This window comes from Oculina patagonica, chromosome 14, assembly GCF_052425735.1.
Source record: "Oculina patagonica isolate OP01 chromosome 14, crgOcupat, whole genome shotgun sequence".
Classification (NCBI taxonomy): domain Eukaryota; kingdom Metazoa; phylum Cnidaria; class Anthozoa; order Scleractinia; family Oculinidae; genus Oculina; species Oculina patagonica.
Genome location: NC_135771.1, coordinates 9,175,221 through 9,193,369, shown reverse-complemented (window position 1 = coordinate 9,193,369; position 18,149 = coordinate 9,175,221). Strand labels below are relative to the sequence as shown.

At 40.9% G+C, this 18,149-nt stretch overlaps 1 protein-coding gene and 1 pseudogene across 1 annotated transcript in view; one reads left to right on the top strand and one right to left on the bottom strand.

Moving 5' to 3' along the window:
- LOC144639160 (venom phosphodiesterase-like) overlaps positions 1–5,909 on the bottom strand; it is a 40,091-nt gene extending 34,182 nt beyond the window's left edge. Inside the window, exons 1-4 of the mRNA XM_078498416.1 lie at positions 5,713–5,909; positions 3,112–3,159; positions 1,691–1,769; positions 1,027–1,060 (exon numbers count right to left, since the gene is read on the bottom strand). Of these exons, the coding sequence (XP_078354542.1) occupies positions 1,027–1,060; positions 1,691–1,769; positions 3,112–3,159; positions 5,713–5,799 (248 nt within the window). The 5' untranslated portion in view covers positions 5,800–5,909. The remainder of the gene's footprint in view (positions 1–1,026; positions 1,061–1,690; positions 1,770–3,111; positions 3,160–5,712) is intronic.
- A 2,345-nt stretch (positions 5,910–8,254) lies between these two features.
- Positions 8,255–10,031, top strand: LOC144639147 (uncharacterized; annotated as a pseudogene).
- Positions 10,032–18,149: the final 8,118 nt, after the last annotated feature.

The window sequence follows — 18,149 nt, the reverse complement described above, 5'->3', positions numbered from 1 at the left end:
TATTTTCTTCGACGCCGAAATGCCGTGCAAAAATAGAAAAAATAGAGGAACAACTGGACACAAATAAACAACAAGGGCTGCCATGAACTAATTTAAATACAAATTTTTTTACGTCGTACATGTGACCGCAGCCAATGACATTGAAATTGATTAAGTAGTACTTTTGAAACCATCCAGAAGACCGAAACAGAAACTTTCAATGAACAGATAGTCCTGCTTTGGTACATCTTTACGTTTTGTTATTATTCATTATTTGTTGCAAAATAAACTTACGACTTGCTGAAAATAGTGAAAATTTAATAAGCGCCTAGCCTCGAATAAGCGCCCACTTTCAAGGCTCAAAACTTTAATAAGCGCCCCTGGAGCTTAATCGAATAAATACCTTTATTATACATTAGAATTACTTTGAAACATGTGATTGGTCGATAGCATTCAGTCAATATACAGTAGCATGTGAACTTGACATGATAACCCAATATCTGCAGCAGATATTGGGTTATCATGTCGAGTTCAAAGTCCGCCCTAGTTTCCAAGCCCCTCGTCCGTGTAGTGCTGTCAAATATGGCTGAGCGATTCGCCTCCGTTTCCGAAGAGGAATTGAAAGTTTTGATCGAGAATAAAGATTTAAAAAAAAAACCAAGAGAACAACAAAAACAAGTGTAAAAATTCTGAATGATTATTCGAGGGAGAAGAACCTGGAGGAACCACAAGATAAAACCGCTTTGGCTAATGTTCTGAAAAGTTTTACGCCGGCGCTAAAAAAAGGGATGGCAAATTGTTTGAAAACGTATAATAAAACAATTATTGAATTCGGTTTTCGCATGATATCGTGAATTATCAAAACCTCGTGTCTGTGTTATCTGCCTCAGCCTTCGGCTTCGGCAGATAACACAGACCTCGGTTTTGATAATTCACGATATCATGCTCAACCTCATCCAATAATTGCTTATTGTTGAATTCTGACATGAAAATTAGAGCCAACGGACTGCTTGCATGCTATCAAACTGGACCGTAGATGAATCTTACCTCTTGCATTCTGATGCTGCGGAAGATTTGCCACCTATAAAAACAAGTCAGAAATATAATGAGGCGTGCGGACACCTCGTCTGCACTTATACGTTATTTGATGCATTTTCGCCCGTCCACACTAAAACGATAAATAAACCCATTCGCGCTCAAACGGATACTTCTGAGACTGCAGCTCTGCCGTTGTGTTGTGGACGGGCAGAAACAAAGAGTTTTCAAACGCTTTCGTGAGCCGTGTTGCCGCTGCACTTTTTTAGCCGTCCTCGCTTTATGGGGTTTGACAACTTATACTACAAAACAGTCTTTTTTTCTCTCGAGATATTCATGTGCGACGTTCTATATACCTCCAGTATCCAAGCTGGAGGTGTATAGAAGGGTTGGGATTTCACGAGTTAAGGTATAGGAAGGAATAAGGAAAACTGCCATATTGGTATATAGAAGGAAGTTCTGTAAAAGGTTAGGTCTGGATACGAGTCTAGTGGCATGAAGCGACTAGGAGTATTTCTTAAACTGCGAGCAGTCTGGTTTGGGAAGAGAAAGCTCGCAGTCTATGAATGACTAGACTGACTATGCGTCTATGCCTGTTGATTAAACGTGTACCGGAAGACTATATGTCGACACTCACTTCGCAATACATGACAACTCAGAGGACCTTAGAGCTTACCTTCAGATTTCTTTGAATGTGTTTTAACCAGAAGCACGACAAGCAAAATAACTATTAACAGGATAAGAAGAACAGCACCCTGCCAGAGCAACAATACTTTACGTTAACTGGCGGTTGTTTAATACACGGCCTGCTCGAAATTTTCAGTTAAAAAGTACACATTGTAAGTAAAAATTAAAGAATATATTTATGCGCCCAGTTGTTCAAAAGGTGGATAACGCTATCCACTGGATAAATCGCGTGGATAAGTGTTATTATAACAGAACTAGCAGGGCCGCGCAATCAAATTCAGTATAAGTGAGCGTGCACAAAATCCACTGATACTGTATGCTGATAGCGTGAGCATGGGGTAAGCAAATCGCTTTGCCAGAATTTTTTCCTCTCGCGCGAATTTTGGGTTTCCACAGGCAATGTTTTAAAACAATTGGTTCATGCTTTTAGCTGTGCACTATCGAGTTATGGTGCATTTGGGAAGTTTGGAGAGCTCTTCAGAAGCTAAAGTTGCTCTCGGCTGTCGCCTTGAGCATCTCTTATGCTTCTTTCGTGCTCTCCAAACTTCCCGCGTGCACCAAAACTCGATAGTACACGCTAAGGCTATGTTTAAACGGGACCGGTTCCAAACGGATCCAGTCCGATTTTCGGGACGGATAGGCCTTCTGTTTACACGGGACCGTTCTAAAACCGGTCCAGAACGTTCCGGACCGGTTCCAGAACGGTCCCGTGAAAACAGACACCAATCCGGTCCCGTCCCCTGTAAACGTAGCCTAAAGCATGAACCAAAACATAGTGCGCTATCCACCAGATTTATCCGGTTGATAGCGTGATCCATCTTTTAAACAACTGGGGCCTGCGATATACCGGCTTGTACGCTTCGGTAGCACTCTTGCAAGTTGACAAAATTCAGTGGAATCCTGATTTATTGCCGGAACTCTCGATTTCTTGCACCTCCCAATACCCATTCTCGTCCCCATAGCCCTTTCGTTTCTTTTAGCCGGCTAGGCCTTGGCACGAGGAAACAAAGGGCTCTGGGGACACCGGATTTCCAGTCCTAGATTCTAGGACTTCCGGTCTTCATGTATGCAGTCATGACGTTTCAAAAGAATCTATGAGAGAGTCGTTACGTTTTCGACTTCCGTTTAGGAATTCTTTGTTCCAAACAGCCAATCAAAAAAATTCGAATTAATTCAAAAATCCTATGTCCCCAGAGCCCTCCGTGCCGGCTAAGATAAACGAAAGGGCTATGGGGACGAGAATGCCCAATACCTAGTACCAAAAGTGGTTTCCGTTCTCTCGTTCGAACAGTGCAATTTTTACCGCGATTTCTCAAACCAATTCTCGTTTCCCTTGGAGGTTTGAGTAATCGAGACTCCACTGCAAAAAAAAATTATTGATCATTACGTATAGTTGACGCCACACAGTACCACAACTAACGCCAATCGTCTTTTGCTTAAGCCAAAGTATCTCCTCTCCTGAAAAAAGGAAACAATATTATAAATTCCTTAATATGTTTATTTCCTTATCTTATAAATATGAGCACAAAAACATTTTCATTCATGCATTCGTTCCTTCGTTCGTTCGTTCTTTCTTTCTTACGTTCGTTGTTTGTTTGGTTCGTTCGTTTGTTCGTCCGTCCGTTCGTTCGTTGTTCGTCTGTTCGTCCGTTCGTTCTTTCGTTCGTTCATTCCTTCGTTTAATACGGTTAGGTAGTGTCCAAAATACAGCGTTCATTCTATGGAGGTGTCCGTATTACAGAGGTAGGGTTTATATAAATTTAGTGTCTAAAGGACCAAGTGAACTGTCCGTAATAGGGAGTTGGTGTCCGTATAATGGCCTGCACGGTTTTTTTAATTGACCATTCCGAAGTTGTAGAGGTGACTGGAGCGAGTTTCAAATTTTAAGCAATCTGACACGACCGCATGATTTCAAGATCATAGTGAGATTGGTCATTTGACCAAGTTTGGCGCTTTTAGGATGAACAGAGGAGTTATGGACCCTGGAACACGGCTCAAAATTAGAGACGTTTGTATGGAATTTGAGCCATGTTCCGAAGTTCATAACTTCGTCTCTGTTCATCCTTAATTCATCAAACGTGGTCAAATGACCAATCAAATCGTGATCTTTCATGTGGTGGGGCCAGATTATTGATTAACTTGAAACTCGCCCCAGTTTCCTGCGCAACTTCGGAATGGCCAATAATGCGCGAGCGGCGCAGCCTCGAGTTTCCGTGAGAAAAGCAAGCCGCTGAGTCGGCGAGTGAAGCGAGCTGGCGTCGACGGCGAGCAAAAGAAACGATTGCTCGCGGACTAAGTGGCTTGAGCATTAGCTCACCGAAACTCGAGGCTTCGCCGCTCGCGTGTTGCCCCCGAAGGGAGCTTGCTCGCAGGCTAGAATTATACTTATGTACTTATGTACAATTCGACAAACGAATTGTTATCGTATTGTAAGTATTGTTCAAAATTTTAACTGTCAGCTGAGATATGATGCGTTTTTTAACTGTTAGCTGAAATCTGAGATCTGGAAAAATTATTTATAGCTGAGAAATGGGCTGAAATATTAAGTGATAGCTGAAAAATCGCCCGGAGAAATTTAACTGATAACTGAGGCCCTGTTCACATTAAACCGGATAAATTGGAAAACGGAGAAATATGACAACGCCGTATAAAATATTTTCCGTCCACACTTGTCAGGATAAAATTAAAAACCCATATATTTTGGTTAAAAAAAGGATAAAATATGTTTTCAAATACGCACTTTAAAGAGCGTTTTCGAAAAGTTCCGTTCTCAATACCGTAGAATTCCGGTTATAAGCCCTGGGCTTACACAACTTCGTAAGGGGTTTTGGGTGGGCTTATAAGCGGAGGGGCTTATATCCGGGAGGGCTTATAAGCGGAATGAAAAAAACGTTTCGAAAAGAGCCACGGGAGTGTTGATCGAAATACGTTTTTAAGTTAAAAACGCACAATAAAGCAACATTTAGCCCTATTCTGTACTGTCATCCGGTAGAGGGGGGCTTATATCCGGGGGGGGGCTTATAATCGGATGTATTTTTTTGTTTCCAAGTAGATGGGCCTATAACCGGGAGGGCTTATAAGCGGGGGGGGCTTATAACCGGAATTTTACGGTATATTGTCTGCCCAAAGCCGGCGTTTTCGAATAAATCCACTTTTGGAAAGTTCCGTTTTCGGTGGACAAATTGTCCGGATTAATATGTGGACGGTTGGCCAATCCGGAGAGAAAGAGATACTTTTTTTAAAGTTATCCGGATTAGTGTAGACGGGGGCTGAGATTCCAGTGCTAGTACCCCCTTCTAGCGTCCGATGCAGACGTTCTTTTGACTCGTCACGCGATCGTTCGGGAGGCAAGATTGCGTGACGAGCCAAAGAACGTCTCCCCTATCAAGACCTCAAGAGTGTTTACGTCGTCTCCCGCAGCGTCTGTAATTATCTCTCCGATCCCGAAGACCCAGGGATCGTGCAAAAGACAGCAAGGCCGAAGGGGCTTAGTATCTGGAGCAGACATATTTTCGACTTCTAGTGAATGAAGAAGTAGTTTAACATGTTTTTTTTAACATGAGCTCGCTGTAACTGTTACTGTTACCATTGTGTAACTGTAATCCGCTTGAATGTAAAGAAGAATTTGTCACGACATCTCATGTCATATTGTTTCTAATGCACAAATTTGCTTTCAAATTGAAGGAAAACCAGAACAATTGTTTTCTAAGGAAGCTAAACACCAACAACAACGAAAGAAAACCAGGAAATGAACTACCACATACGAAGTTTGGCCAATTCTTCACGCTGTCCGTGACATATTATTTCGGTGTTTTAACAATAATCTTGCGTCTATTGTTGACGACCTTGGTCTTAAATAAGTGTTCTAACATATGGAAATTAGATGGAAGTATTGTGCAGATATGGCCCCTCCAATTCTGCAAAGAAGCGACCGCATTGTGGCCGCTATTTGCATGCGCATCGTGCCTTTGGTCGGCAACAGAAATACCTTAGAAATATTGAATGACTCACCGTTGAAGAGTAATCTATCTTTACACTATACTTGCGTTCCTCATCTTCCATTTCCGAGGTCAAAACCGTTTTAGATGCCTTGTCCATAGCTAGATGAAATATCTCTGCTGAAACTCTAGAGGAAATGGCCAATTCAATTCGGTTTGTTATGATCAGTCAATTTTGAACATCGTGCGAGTTGAGTATTCAAGCGAAGAGATCTGTCATGAATAAATATCTCCTGTCACAATTTCTCGCCGGCTTATTGGTTGACAGATGTGCCATGCCAGATAACATGACTCACGCTATCCGTTCATGCATGAAATTAAAGGGACTGTGTCACGGATTTTAGCCAAATTTAGGCATCGGAAATGACCATCAAATTCGGTGAAATTATAAAAATAACCTGTTAAAACAGTAAAAGAACATTTTACTAACACAGGAAATACAAAAGAAGGAGTGGATGGCCAAAAGTGACAAAGATTAGAACAGGTTACGGTATGGGTTTTTGAAATATTGTTGGGCTGAACAGTTTTCAAAGTTAAGCCTGGTTTCCATATGATCGCAGACGATCGCAATGGATCGCAGACGATCGCAGATTGTAGGTTCTGCGATCTGCGATCATATGGAAACACGCATCTGCGATCGCTTGCGATCGCCTGCGTCGTCTGCGATCGTTGCGATCGGAAACACAATTGCGATCGACTGCGATCAATTGCGATCGAATTTATCCCATAATATTGAAAATCGATCCCATCATTCAACACTTCTGCGATCGTCTGCGATCTTTTGCGTCTATGGAACAGTTCGCTCTGCGATCTCTGCGATCACACGGTTCAGTAATTCTCGATTTTGAGATCGTCTGCGATCCACTGCGATCGTCTGCGATCATATGGAAACCAGGCTTTAGCCTTGTTTGCTTCTAAGTTTAAATTCTAACGCCCGGGAGACACATTTGGTTGCAATGAAGCTATGTTTTTTGTGGAGTGATTTCTTTGCAAACGTTAAGTTTCATAGCAAGCTTTTGGCAAAACTTAAAAATATTTAACTTAACTCAGCCGTGACACAGTCCCTTTAAATCGAGATGTTCGTGTTGGTTCTGCACAAAAAAGATCGAAAACAGGAAATATTTTGCATCGGAATTGATATTTGACTTTCTAAAGCTCACATACGTCAACACTGAGGTGAATAGTTATTTCAGTATGAAACAGTAAGATAATAAAGCCCGGAAGGATTTTTTTTTACTAGTTTATTCCTGTCAAAGATTACAATTTTCTCGCGGATATTCGGAATTTCACTGGAGTTTCAGGTAGCCAATCAGCACGCGAAAAAAACGCTATCCACTGTTTAGTGTCTTTAGTACTTAATAAATACGAATATACCCGCAATCCGAAAATCAACATTAGCTATAAACGACCCTAAGGCCCGGTTCAGACGCCGATCTTTTCATGAGCCGAACTTAATTCCTTGAATTAAGTACATGAAAAGATCGGCGTCTGAATCAAATTAGATCGGCTATTTCAATTTGGAACGGCTCACCCGTTCTTCCCGCCTGGCTTGGCCGAGAATTTCGCCTGTGGAACGCCTTTGGAACGGCTTTGATTCAGACGCCGTACTTTTCATGTGCCGATCCTAATTCATAAATTAGTAATGTATTTTGCCAGCAGTATACCTCAATTATTGGAACTGCATTAGGAACGGCCTCGGAACGGCCAAACAGTACGGCGTCTGAATCAAGAGGCGTACTTTTGTCAATTTGGGTCGGTCCAAATTCGAATTGAGTTCGGCTCATGAAAAGTACGGCGTCTGAACCGGGCCTTACACAGCAAACCGTCATGTCTCTTCTCGACTTATTATTACCCTGAAATCGCCATATCATCGCATTTAGCATTCCTCTCAGAAGCTATCAAATAATCCAGATACAATCGGCAAAACATAAGTCTTGATGTGGACCTACCCTAACTACAAACAATTGTATTGAATACAGTATAAATTAAGATATAAAAAATAAATGATGATGGTAAAATAACTTAAATATCAATATATGACAATGGGCAAGTAATAAAAAATATTTGAAATCCAGGATTTCATAGATATAGTGCAAGAACCTTTCACGTGACGTATTGATTTCAGAATGTTCTGATTAATTTGAGCTCACTCTTAGAAGAAGGAAAATTAGAGCAGATCATAATTTCTTCCGGGAGGAGGTTCAAGGAAAATGCAGATCTGTGTTAAAGGCAGATCTGTCAATTTCAGTTCTTGCAATTGATTTACGAACCTCTATATTTAAGTTGCCATGGCCCTCACTATTAAATCATTTAGGGTTCAATATTAGTGCCATAGAAAATATTCAGAACTAGAAGTCTCATTTTGTAAACTCAATGGGAAAATAGGATCCAATGTGTAGAGTTCATGGCTTCGTCGACATGGATGTCTTTAGCTAACCTACAAATCATTCTATACTAGGTTTTTAACAAATACATTCGAAATACTTCATCGAAACAGGAAAACAAGAACACCAAACTACAATATCATGCAAAACACGTGCACGTGGAATATTTTTTACAGCGTTGATCATCCATGGCCAATCAAAAGTGGTCATCTTTTTTACTTGATTAATGGCGTGATCAGTTCGCGCTGCCACGTTGTCACGCGCACGCAATTTTCCAGCGAATTTCCTTTCAGTTTGGAGCAGTTTCGCCGGTGGTGATCGATTTGTTAAATTTACAGAAGAAGCTAAAGTTCCGTCTGAAATTCAGGCAACATACAAAAAAAAATCGCTCGAGAATGCGGATATCTCATCTGTTTACCGCCTGCTTGTTGGTTGTCGTGTTTATTATTTTATGTTATTATCATGAGACCAAACAATATGCTTTGCAGATGAAACAGGGAGTACAAGTTGTGAAAGAAGAAAACCAAAACGACTTTTGGAGTCAATTTAGCGAACTAAACCTTACCGACGATTTGATCTCAAGGGCAATTCAGGCTGGTAATCCTACCTCGCTTGAAAAACGTTCTTAAGAAAGCTTTAACCGGTGAAGATATCAACCTATTGGTCATTGGAGGCTCTCAAAGTGCGGGAGGAAGATTGGGACTTAACGAAAACAGTTTGGACGGATTGTACTTCAAAGTGTTCGCGAAATGGTGGAATAACACCATTGGTAAAGAAGCAAACTCCTCCGTAAGAGAAATTCAACTAGCAATCGGGGACACTGGAAGTCCTTTCTTTGCATTTTGCTACAAAACGTTCATTGCAGAAGGCGAGAAAATCGATATTGTTTTGATAGAGATCTCTCAAAATGATAGAGCGTCGGAGACAGCTAGACCATTGGAGCAGTTAACTCGACAAGTCCTTATGTACCCTTCAGCACCAGCGGTTCTTTATATTAATATTGTCGGTGGTCTAGGCCCTAATCCGGCTACAAAAAGGCTTTGGAATCCATCATGTATAAATCTCGAGAATTATGGACAAACTGTAGTTGCACGCCATTATAATATTACATCGTTTAGTTTAAAGGAAATACTTTGTCGGAAGGAAAAAGGTCAGTGGAAAGTAAAGTTTACTAACATGACCGGCTCCGATGGTAACCATATTGGCCTCAAGGCGCACGCTCTGGTTTCTTCAATGATGATTAAGCATGTGAGAAGCGTTTTAAAAGAAGTAGTTAATGACTACATCAATGTTTCCAAAGATGCAGTCAATCAAATCACAAAAAACGAAAGCTCGAATTTGCCGAAGGTTTTGCTTATCAAGCACGAAACCGAAGCCTTGAAAGACCCACTGTGCTGGACTGGGAAAACGCCTAACGCTTGTAAAAACCTACACCGTCCAAATCTTCAACTTGAAGTTATAAAAAACAGTAGTTTTTCGCCGTGTTTTTTTGTGCGTGCTCAAGAAATGAACGTTAGAAGCATATCTAAAGAGCTTCGCACTGATACCCAAGGAGGGTGGTGTGCGTGGCAACGTTCAAGTATTCTTCAGCTGAGAATCTATGTACCTGTAAGTGCTGATGACAATTTTGCTCGTTCTCGGTCCGTAATAGTTTTGATCAGGCACGTGAAAGGCACGGCTGCAATATGGTTGGACAAGAAGCAAAACGAAACTATTAACACGGACCCTCCTAAATCAATCTGGTCAAATGATCGATTTCATACGATTGCAACAAGAGTGAACCCAGGCTACCACACGATCACGGTCAATACATCACGTGACGGAATGTTTATGCTCGCTGGAGTGTTTGTTGGAGCTCCTGACTTGCAGTCAATATAAAGTCGTGTCACGACTGACGGACAGTACAGTGGAACCCCGATATAACGATCCTCGATATAACGATATTCCCGATATAACGATGATTCGGCAGTTGTAAATGTTGGGCGGCCCCGATATACGATCTTCGATATAACGATATTCCCGATATAACGATAGAATTTAGCGGACCGAACGTAAAATCCTCCTGATATAACGATATTATCAGTACACCGTCACATTTAATTTGCAAAACATCGAATTTAATGCAATAATATTACAGTAATCGAGTCATCTCTAACTTTTCTAAAAACAGCTTTGTACGATGATATACGAAAATGATACTGTGTTCTAAGCCTTCTTATCAAAATTATTCTCTTTATCCTTTTGTGATATGCAGTAAAAAGTACTTGTTAGGTTTACCCCGATATAACGATATTTTCGGTTATTTAAGGGCCATATCGTTATATCGGGAGTTTCGATATAACGATTCTTCGATATAACGATATTATTTTACTGCTCCCTTGGCATATCGTTATATCGGGGTTCCACTGTATTGGGTTACAAACAAATCCCAGAAATGATACGTTCATGTTATGCTGTTTGTTTGTTACCGTCTTCTTCCGGCTTTTTTTTGCTCGAGGTAGAAATGGCCAGGGGCCCATGACCACGGGCTCTGGAGGCAACTCAATACTCAACATGATGCCCTGTATCCATAGCCATCTTACATGCAGTTTACAATACAATAGGGACCTTCAGATTTGAGTAGGAGTAGCACTTTTCAAACCTAGTGCTTATGCTTTCGATTATCACAATTCACACCAATCTCGTACCGATAGTTTTCCTGGCAACTGGCCAGCAACAGGTAGCAGTGAGGGCCCTGGAAACGTAAAGTAACTGGATTGAATTTCGAAAGTCGTACTCGTACTCTTGGAGAGCCTTTGTGGCACACACCTATCCTTAATTTACGAAACGAAAAAATAAAACACCAAGCAATGTTTATTTATGTTCTTAGTGACTTACTTTACATCAATTGATTACAACTTTCGTTTCCAAATCTCCATATACACTTTTACATTACTTTTGGAGTCCTGTGATCCTTACAAGCAAATTATATATGCGCCTGCTATTTAAAGTGCACCTGCTGACAAAAAAGCGCGACAAGCTATCAGATACCCTTCACAGCGGTCAATTGCAAACGCAAAAATTGACGTCACATCCGGTCTTCGCCGCCTCGAACTTTTGACTCGAAAATGGGCAAACTTTTGTAAGAAATTGTTAAAGAAATAGTACGGTGAAAGAACAGTTCAAGCTGGGACACTCAGTGAAGATGAATTATCAAATTTTCAATCCATAAGCGGCGTATAAACCTTAACTTTCCAGGGACGGCTTTAACTTTTGGCTTTAAAGCGAAAGGTTTCGAAAAATTTTTGACTTTGTATGGAGAATTTTGGCGGGAATTACACAGGAACTGCGCACGCGCGTTGCGTTTGACCGCTGTGTGCAGACACCCTAAACCCTCCATTCGTCCTTGATTGCTATATACCATGGCAGCAGCCTGATCGGTGAGGGGGATGTTCCTTTAAACGAAATACAAGGGGAGGTACAATTTTCGGGTTGGAGGTACACCTAATTGCAATACGTTGTCATGGAAAAGTAGATGGAATAATGCGTAGTTCACTGTGCATTGGGACCCGGAGCTTCTCCGCACTTTAGTCCACTTTTTTTCTATACAGATAAATTGATTTATTATATATTGAGGCTGTTTGTACAAATAATTTGATGCTGCGCCTAATTATTCCATTGACTTTTTACTTTTTACTTCTTCTATGACAACTTTATTGCAATTAGGTGTATATAAAAAGGCAGGGATTTGAAATATAGGAAAGGGTAGGGATAATGTCATTTAGGTATTCAAAAGGCCTTTTCAAAAAATCCTGAACAGACGCACCTATAGCTAACGGTTGCTTCATCTAAGTTTTTTACTATTGTAAAAAGTTTAGAAAAAAGGGATGCGGTATTTCTGCTATAGCCGTATGGGAAAGGGGTACCATTTTACATGGAAGGTATACAAAAGGGTTAGAGCAGTTTTCAATTGAGTGTCCTAAAACCAAACCCAAAGTAATTACTCTAACCAATTACAAAGGACACAGACAATCCAGTGAACCAATCAAAACTCGAAGCAAATACATGAAGCCGGCACGTAGCGCGGGAAAACGTGCGCGAGCGAGACACGATTGGTTCTAGTTTTAGTTCTGATTGGCTGAGAAAGTGGCGCGGGTTTTTTACAACAATCACTAAGCGTAGTAATGCAAAACCAAAGCAAACGCAAACTACTTTCGACACTCATGTGAAAACCGCCCTATCTTTCTTATCTACGGTTATGGTTTGAACTTCGGCGAGGAGCCTCCCCTCCCCCAACCCCGGGCAGCGTGTTCTACTTTACTATTAATGTGCGCATTTAGGTGTTAGAACGTTTACAGATACATATATGAGATCTACAAATACTCGATTAAACTACTCAATCTCTTGGTACAGTTTGTAAGCCAGCGTATAATCGTATACAGTAAAATGTTGATTATACGTCCCCAGACCCCGGGCTTATACAACTTTGTAAAGGGTTTTGGTTTGGCTTATTACTGTGGGAGATTATAGCCCTATAAGCGGTAATAAAAAGTTCCGTTTGGATATGAGCTGACAAAAAGCAGAGGGATATACTATGAGAAAGCCATTCAGACATATGAGCCTATAACCCGGGGGAAGGGAGGGGGAGTTGACTTATAACCAGCATTTTACGGTAGTATTAATTGTGTATTTTATACAAAACGACAGTTCATTGATTCACTTGTTGTCAATAGGGCTTTTTATACGAGAAAAAAAAGACGCGGCTTAAATAAACAGACGTGTGTCTTGCTTGTTTTGGGACCATTTATTTTTATAAGTCCAGTCTGCATCTTCGTCAAGACCCCCCTTTAAACGAGTTTTAAGTCTAAGCCGCGTCGTGTTTTAGACGCGCCCTGCTTCAGTCACGAGGCGAGATGTTATACCATTAATTTATACGCACATGTCGCGTCTTATTTCAGCCGTGTTATTTTTCTTGTATAAATTACCCTGATACATCACTTGTGTTTAAGTCCTTAGAAACATAGCACAGCGAGGCCGAAGGCAAGGACGAGGGCCGACTGGGGTTGGATGGAAAACCCTTCACCGATGGAAACTTTACTATCCGCTGGACAGACACCGCTTGCGCATTTTTTAACGGTTGTACACGGCACGTTTTCAAAGTTACCCCTGATTTGCACAAACCGGGGCAAGTAGCATACCCACTTGAAGCCAGTCGGAGCATCCTTATCCGCCTCGCTGGTATTGTTGGTGAACGAACAGAACGAGTAACTGGGCGGGACAACAAGATATTGTTTGGACTCGTATGTCACTTTTCTAACATCAGATCAGAAACCTCTTTTGATGACCCTCCTGACACCCCTGCAGAACCTTTCCCATCTCCTTTCTCAACTTCCACTCCAAGCTCGGCAGACACTTGTGTTATGGTTGTGACACGGCGTTCACCCTCGTATCCAGTCGTGACTTCATAAACACAGGATTCGGAGTTATTTCCGTCAGGGTCACCCGGACAAAACGTGATTACTTCGGCCACTGCGCAGTTGTCTCCGGCTTTTTTGGGACCCGCGAGGTTGCTGCATTTGTAGACTCTCCACTGAACTTCTCCAGTGCTCTGAAAATGCACGCGTAACTGATTGGCTTTTTGCCCCCATTTTACCTTTTCAAAATGCGGTCCGCAATTCCAAGCCGCTTCTGTCTGTAAACCCGGTAGCGTCACTCGAACATTTGTTGAATTCTTCTTGATGTCATAACCTTCGACTGAGATTGTGTTGTAGTTCCTGCATTGGTCAACGGTGGTTTCGATTAAAGAGAATTCGGTCGCGTGTACTGGGTCGAGGAAGTAGCCGACACAGAGAAAAACGAGTGACGTAATGCTAAGACTGTAAATTGCCATCGTACGTTTTCTTTCTGTAATTACAGTGAACAAAGGAAACAAGGAATTAAGGCAGATTAGGTTAAGCACGCTACCGTAATAAAAACCTGAAAAAAGGCATGAAAACCGAGGGGTCATTGGGGTTTGCGGTATTGCGTTATTGGTCAATTTTTCAAGCGGTATTTTAGTAATTTTAATCTTGAATTACGTTATTGACGTTATTGTGGTCTTTTCGTCGACGATAGTTGGTATAAAAACCTGTCCTTCATTTCTTTTGGGTCATTTTTAGCCATTTCTGGTCGTTTTGGAAGCAACCTGAAAGAGCCTTTTTGTCACACATTTTAATCTTCAATTCGACTGTTTTAAAACCAGTTTGAAGCCGAGTCATTGTTTCCAGGTTCCCGCGGCTCGTTTCTCTCGCGTTCTTTTGTGTTTTCGTGTCTATGAAGACTCTACCTCTCGCCGGTTCAAACATGAAATGTATCAAATGGTCTTTTTAAGCTTTTTTAGTCTGAAAATTTGTTTAAGCTTTTACGTGATTCGAATCAGAACCGTGACCTCCACCCCACCGGTGGGTTACACCGGTGGCTTTTTTAGTCTGAAAATTTGTTTAAGCTTTTACGTGATTCGAGTCAGAACCGTGACCTCCACCCCACCGGTGGGTTACTCCATAAACTAACCCATAAACTCTTGATAATTTTAAGGGATTCTAATATAAAGCCAAAGGGCGCCTTCACAGGAGTAGATGACGTAAGTAATGAAAGACATGAATTTAAAGCCCATTGAACTGATGGGTGAAACAAACTAAACGAAATGAACTTCGTAGTCAGTATAGCTCTCTGCATTAGGTTACGCAATTATTAACTGCCCGAGAGATCGTAATTATAATTAGGACAGCTTTTGAGATTCCATCTCTGCATTTTAAATATCTTTTTATATATATATATATATAAAACTGCATCTCGTGATCAAATTAGAGTCGGGGCCAATATAACCTTCTTTTGTGTTTTTCCAAGCTAAGGATGGTGAATTAAGAAATCCGCGTACATTTTGGCAGCTTTCTCCAAAAACACACACGCACACACACACAAACAAACAAAACCATCCGGCGTCATGGAATGCACGGCCTCGTGAAGTGTCAACAAACAAGTATTTACGTATTTCCTGTTCTAGTCACGGACCGAACCAACACGTTAGAGAACTGACATGTAAAGAAAAATACTGGGCTCTTAGGACTCGGGATTCTAGTTTTCGAGGTCACTGAAAGGAGCTACGTCATGGACAACGCATGTTTGAAAAAATTTGCAAGTTTTTTCAAGTTTGTTGTTCGCAATCCGTCTTAATCTTCTTGAGTTGAAACCATCCTTCGTTATTTTCGCTTTTTTATTCTTCCTTTGTTGTTTTTATCTGTTAGAAAACTATTATTTTGAGGTTTCCTTCAATTAAAATATCTGTTGCTCCTCTATGCTCGGAGTCTTAAGTTTACCCTGATCTTTAGCCCGGGGTCTTTACTTTTCGAGGACTTAGTTTCTGAGGTCCTTAGCCTGGGGTCCTAGTTTTTGAGGTCGTTAGCACGGGCTCTTTAGTTTTGGGTTTCCGAGACCCAGTCTGTTTCCTTGCCTCAATTGTTAAACGACAATCATGTTATACTGATCCACAAATGTTTGTACATGTCTGATTTAGGTTCGTTCCTACACGCTTGTAAACATCTTCGTCTTGATTATCTTATTGTTATGACCCGCTGTGAAAAATTCGACTTGAAATTTGAACACCTAATTATAACTTACTTCCAGAATCACTTCTTTTTACGCGTAAACAAAGCAGCTATATAACCTTCCCCGCCACCTAACTCACAAACTCAGTAAATCTCTCTCTAAATCTCGTCGCTAAATGCTGTCACGTAGTAGGTTTATTTTCTTTAGAGTCTTTAGTGATGATGAAACAAGAAACAAGGCCATTTTGAACATGTACCTTTCTACAGCCAATCATGCAAAGTTGTTTCAAACAGCACTGACATCTTCACTGTTGTACTACTATTCTTAGTAGAAAGGCGTAAGTTTAATTTGTTTATCGCTTACCTTATGCTTTTATCGATGCTCCGCTGCGAAGTAAACTTGGAACCCGCTACTTCAAATGATCAACATAGAGAAAGTGTGTGGCTTTTTTTAGAAAAGAACGACGATAGGACATGCTCCCGACCAATCAAATTTGATAAGAACGGAAAACTGGTTTACGAAGTGCGTGTAGTTTTCTAAGTAACCACGTACGCATTTCGTGACAAGAGCCCATCGAACCCGGCCCTGCGTAGGAGGCTACGATCATTGACAAAAGTCGTTGGCCCACCCACTCCCATCCCCCCATTTCAGTGTTGGATAGCGCAATCACAGGCAGACCACCCTATGTGTTCGTGGTTAATAATTGTTGACATTAGGTTACGTTGAAATCAATGGCGCATATAGAAGATATATAGAGAAACATTACGTCGGCTTCGATTTACTACAAAATATAAAATTTACTCTAAATGATTCAATAAAAGTTAAGATGAATTGCTGAATGTGTCTTGTGTCGTGTTTTTTTGCCGCCCCGAGCCCTTTAAGACGTTTATTTTGCGAGATCATTTGATCGCAACATTGCAACATTGAGGGGAGAGGGGAAATTACTTAACTTTTTCATGTTTGAAGTAAGAAAGCAGCAACTGCGCCAACGTTTTGTCAATGATTGAAGGCTACAGCGTTCATTCGATTTTATTTCCAACTGAACTGTCCTCGCTGTGTCCTCGTTTGAGTTAAACAACACAAATTGGTGACGTCAGTCACACTAATCATCGTAAAGGAACTACGTCACCAACACCGCATCTTTAACAAAATTGGCCAGCTTTTAAAGGGTTGTCGTTCATAATCCGTCTTAATCCTTCTCAGTCGTAATTATCCTTGATTATTTTCGGTTTATTGTTACCTATTTGTTTTTTTTCCTTAGAACAAATATTTTTTGAGGTTTCCTCCAATTTTTAAAATTACTGAGTTTGTACGTCAGAAAAATTTTGTTTAATGTCGTGCTTTAAAGAATAGCTCCTTTAACCCAGCCAGTTCCATGTGGCGTTCCAACACCGCCAAAACTGAAACTTTAATCCTTAAACAAACATTCAATTATTCTGTTAAAACATTCAAACGTTAAGTGACAAAATTCGTGTCAGGATTTCAAAATACACTTGCAACATTCAAACATACACTCTGAAATAGACTTGCTCCAAGTCGCTCGTTTCATTCGCAGGAGACCACTGGATACAGAAAACGGAGGGCGCGCGCGGGCATGGAAAAAAAATGGCGGAAGATCGTTCCGAGCCATTTCTCGACGCACGGACAAATAGGCCATTTCCGATATATTAAAATTCTAACTTGGCTCCGAGGCTTGGGGGAATAAAACAAAAGATATCACGTCGAGGTTTAGGAATGAATAAATCATTTCTTTTGTTTTATTCCCCCAAGCCTCGGAGCCAAGTTAGAATATTAATATATCGGAATTGGCCTATTAATTCCGCACGGTCACCCGCACGCGATTTCAAAGGGACACAAAACGAAACGAGCGACTTGGAGCAAGTCTAACTCTGAAACAATCAATCAAGCTAAACAATTAAGACAGGCATGCAAAATCCACTTGTTTCCAGGCGTTCGGTTACCTGGGAATCGAAGCAGCGCAAATAACGTGATTTGCACAACGAACGGTTAGTGGAAAAAATGGCTTCTCATTTTTTTGCTCGCCGTTTTTTGCGCTGCCCCCGGCCCACTAACACCCGTAACAGGCTTCTAGTAACCAGGCGATCAGTCTTATTTGGACAGCCTCTTTGACACTTCGTGTGTACCAGTGAGGGTCACTATTAATAAACTTAAGACACTTAATGGGTCTAAAGGACGTGATATCGTATCTTTTCCCTAACGATATGGAAGTTTACCATGCCTTTATCACACTGATGTTTAATATTATGTAAAAAAATATATCAGCAGTTCATTATTTTTCCCGTATAACCAAACAAGGCTACTTGCTAGTAGTCATTGTAATATGTCGTTAGCATTCTTATAAATGGTCAGTATTAATCCTCTACTTATTCCTGTATAATATCTTGTTCACATTCATGAACATTGCATTTACATTGTTTATTCACATAAAAGTTTCCATTTGAAATAAAACTACAAGGTGCACTGAACTGACGTTTTGTCACTT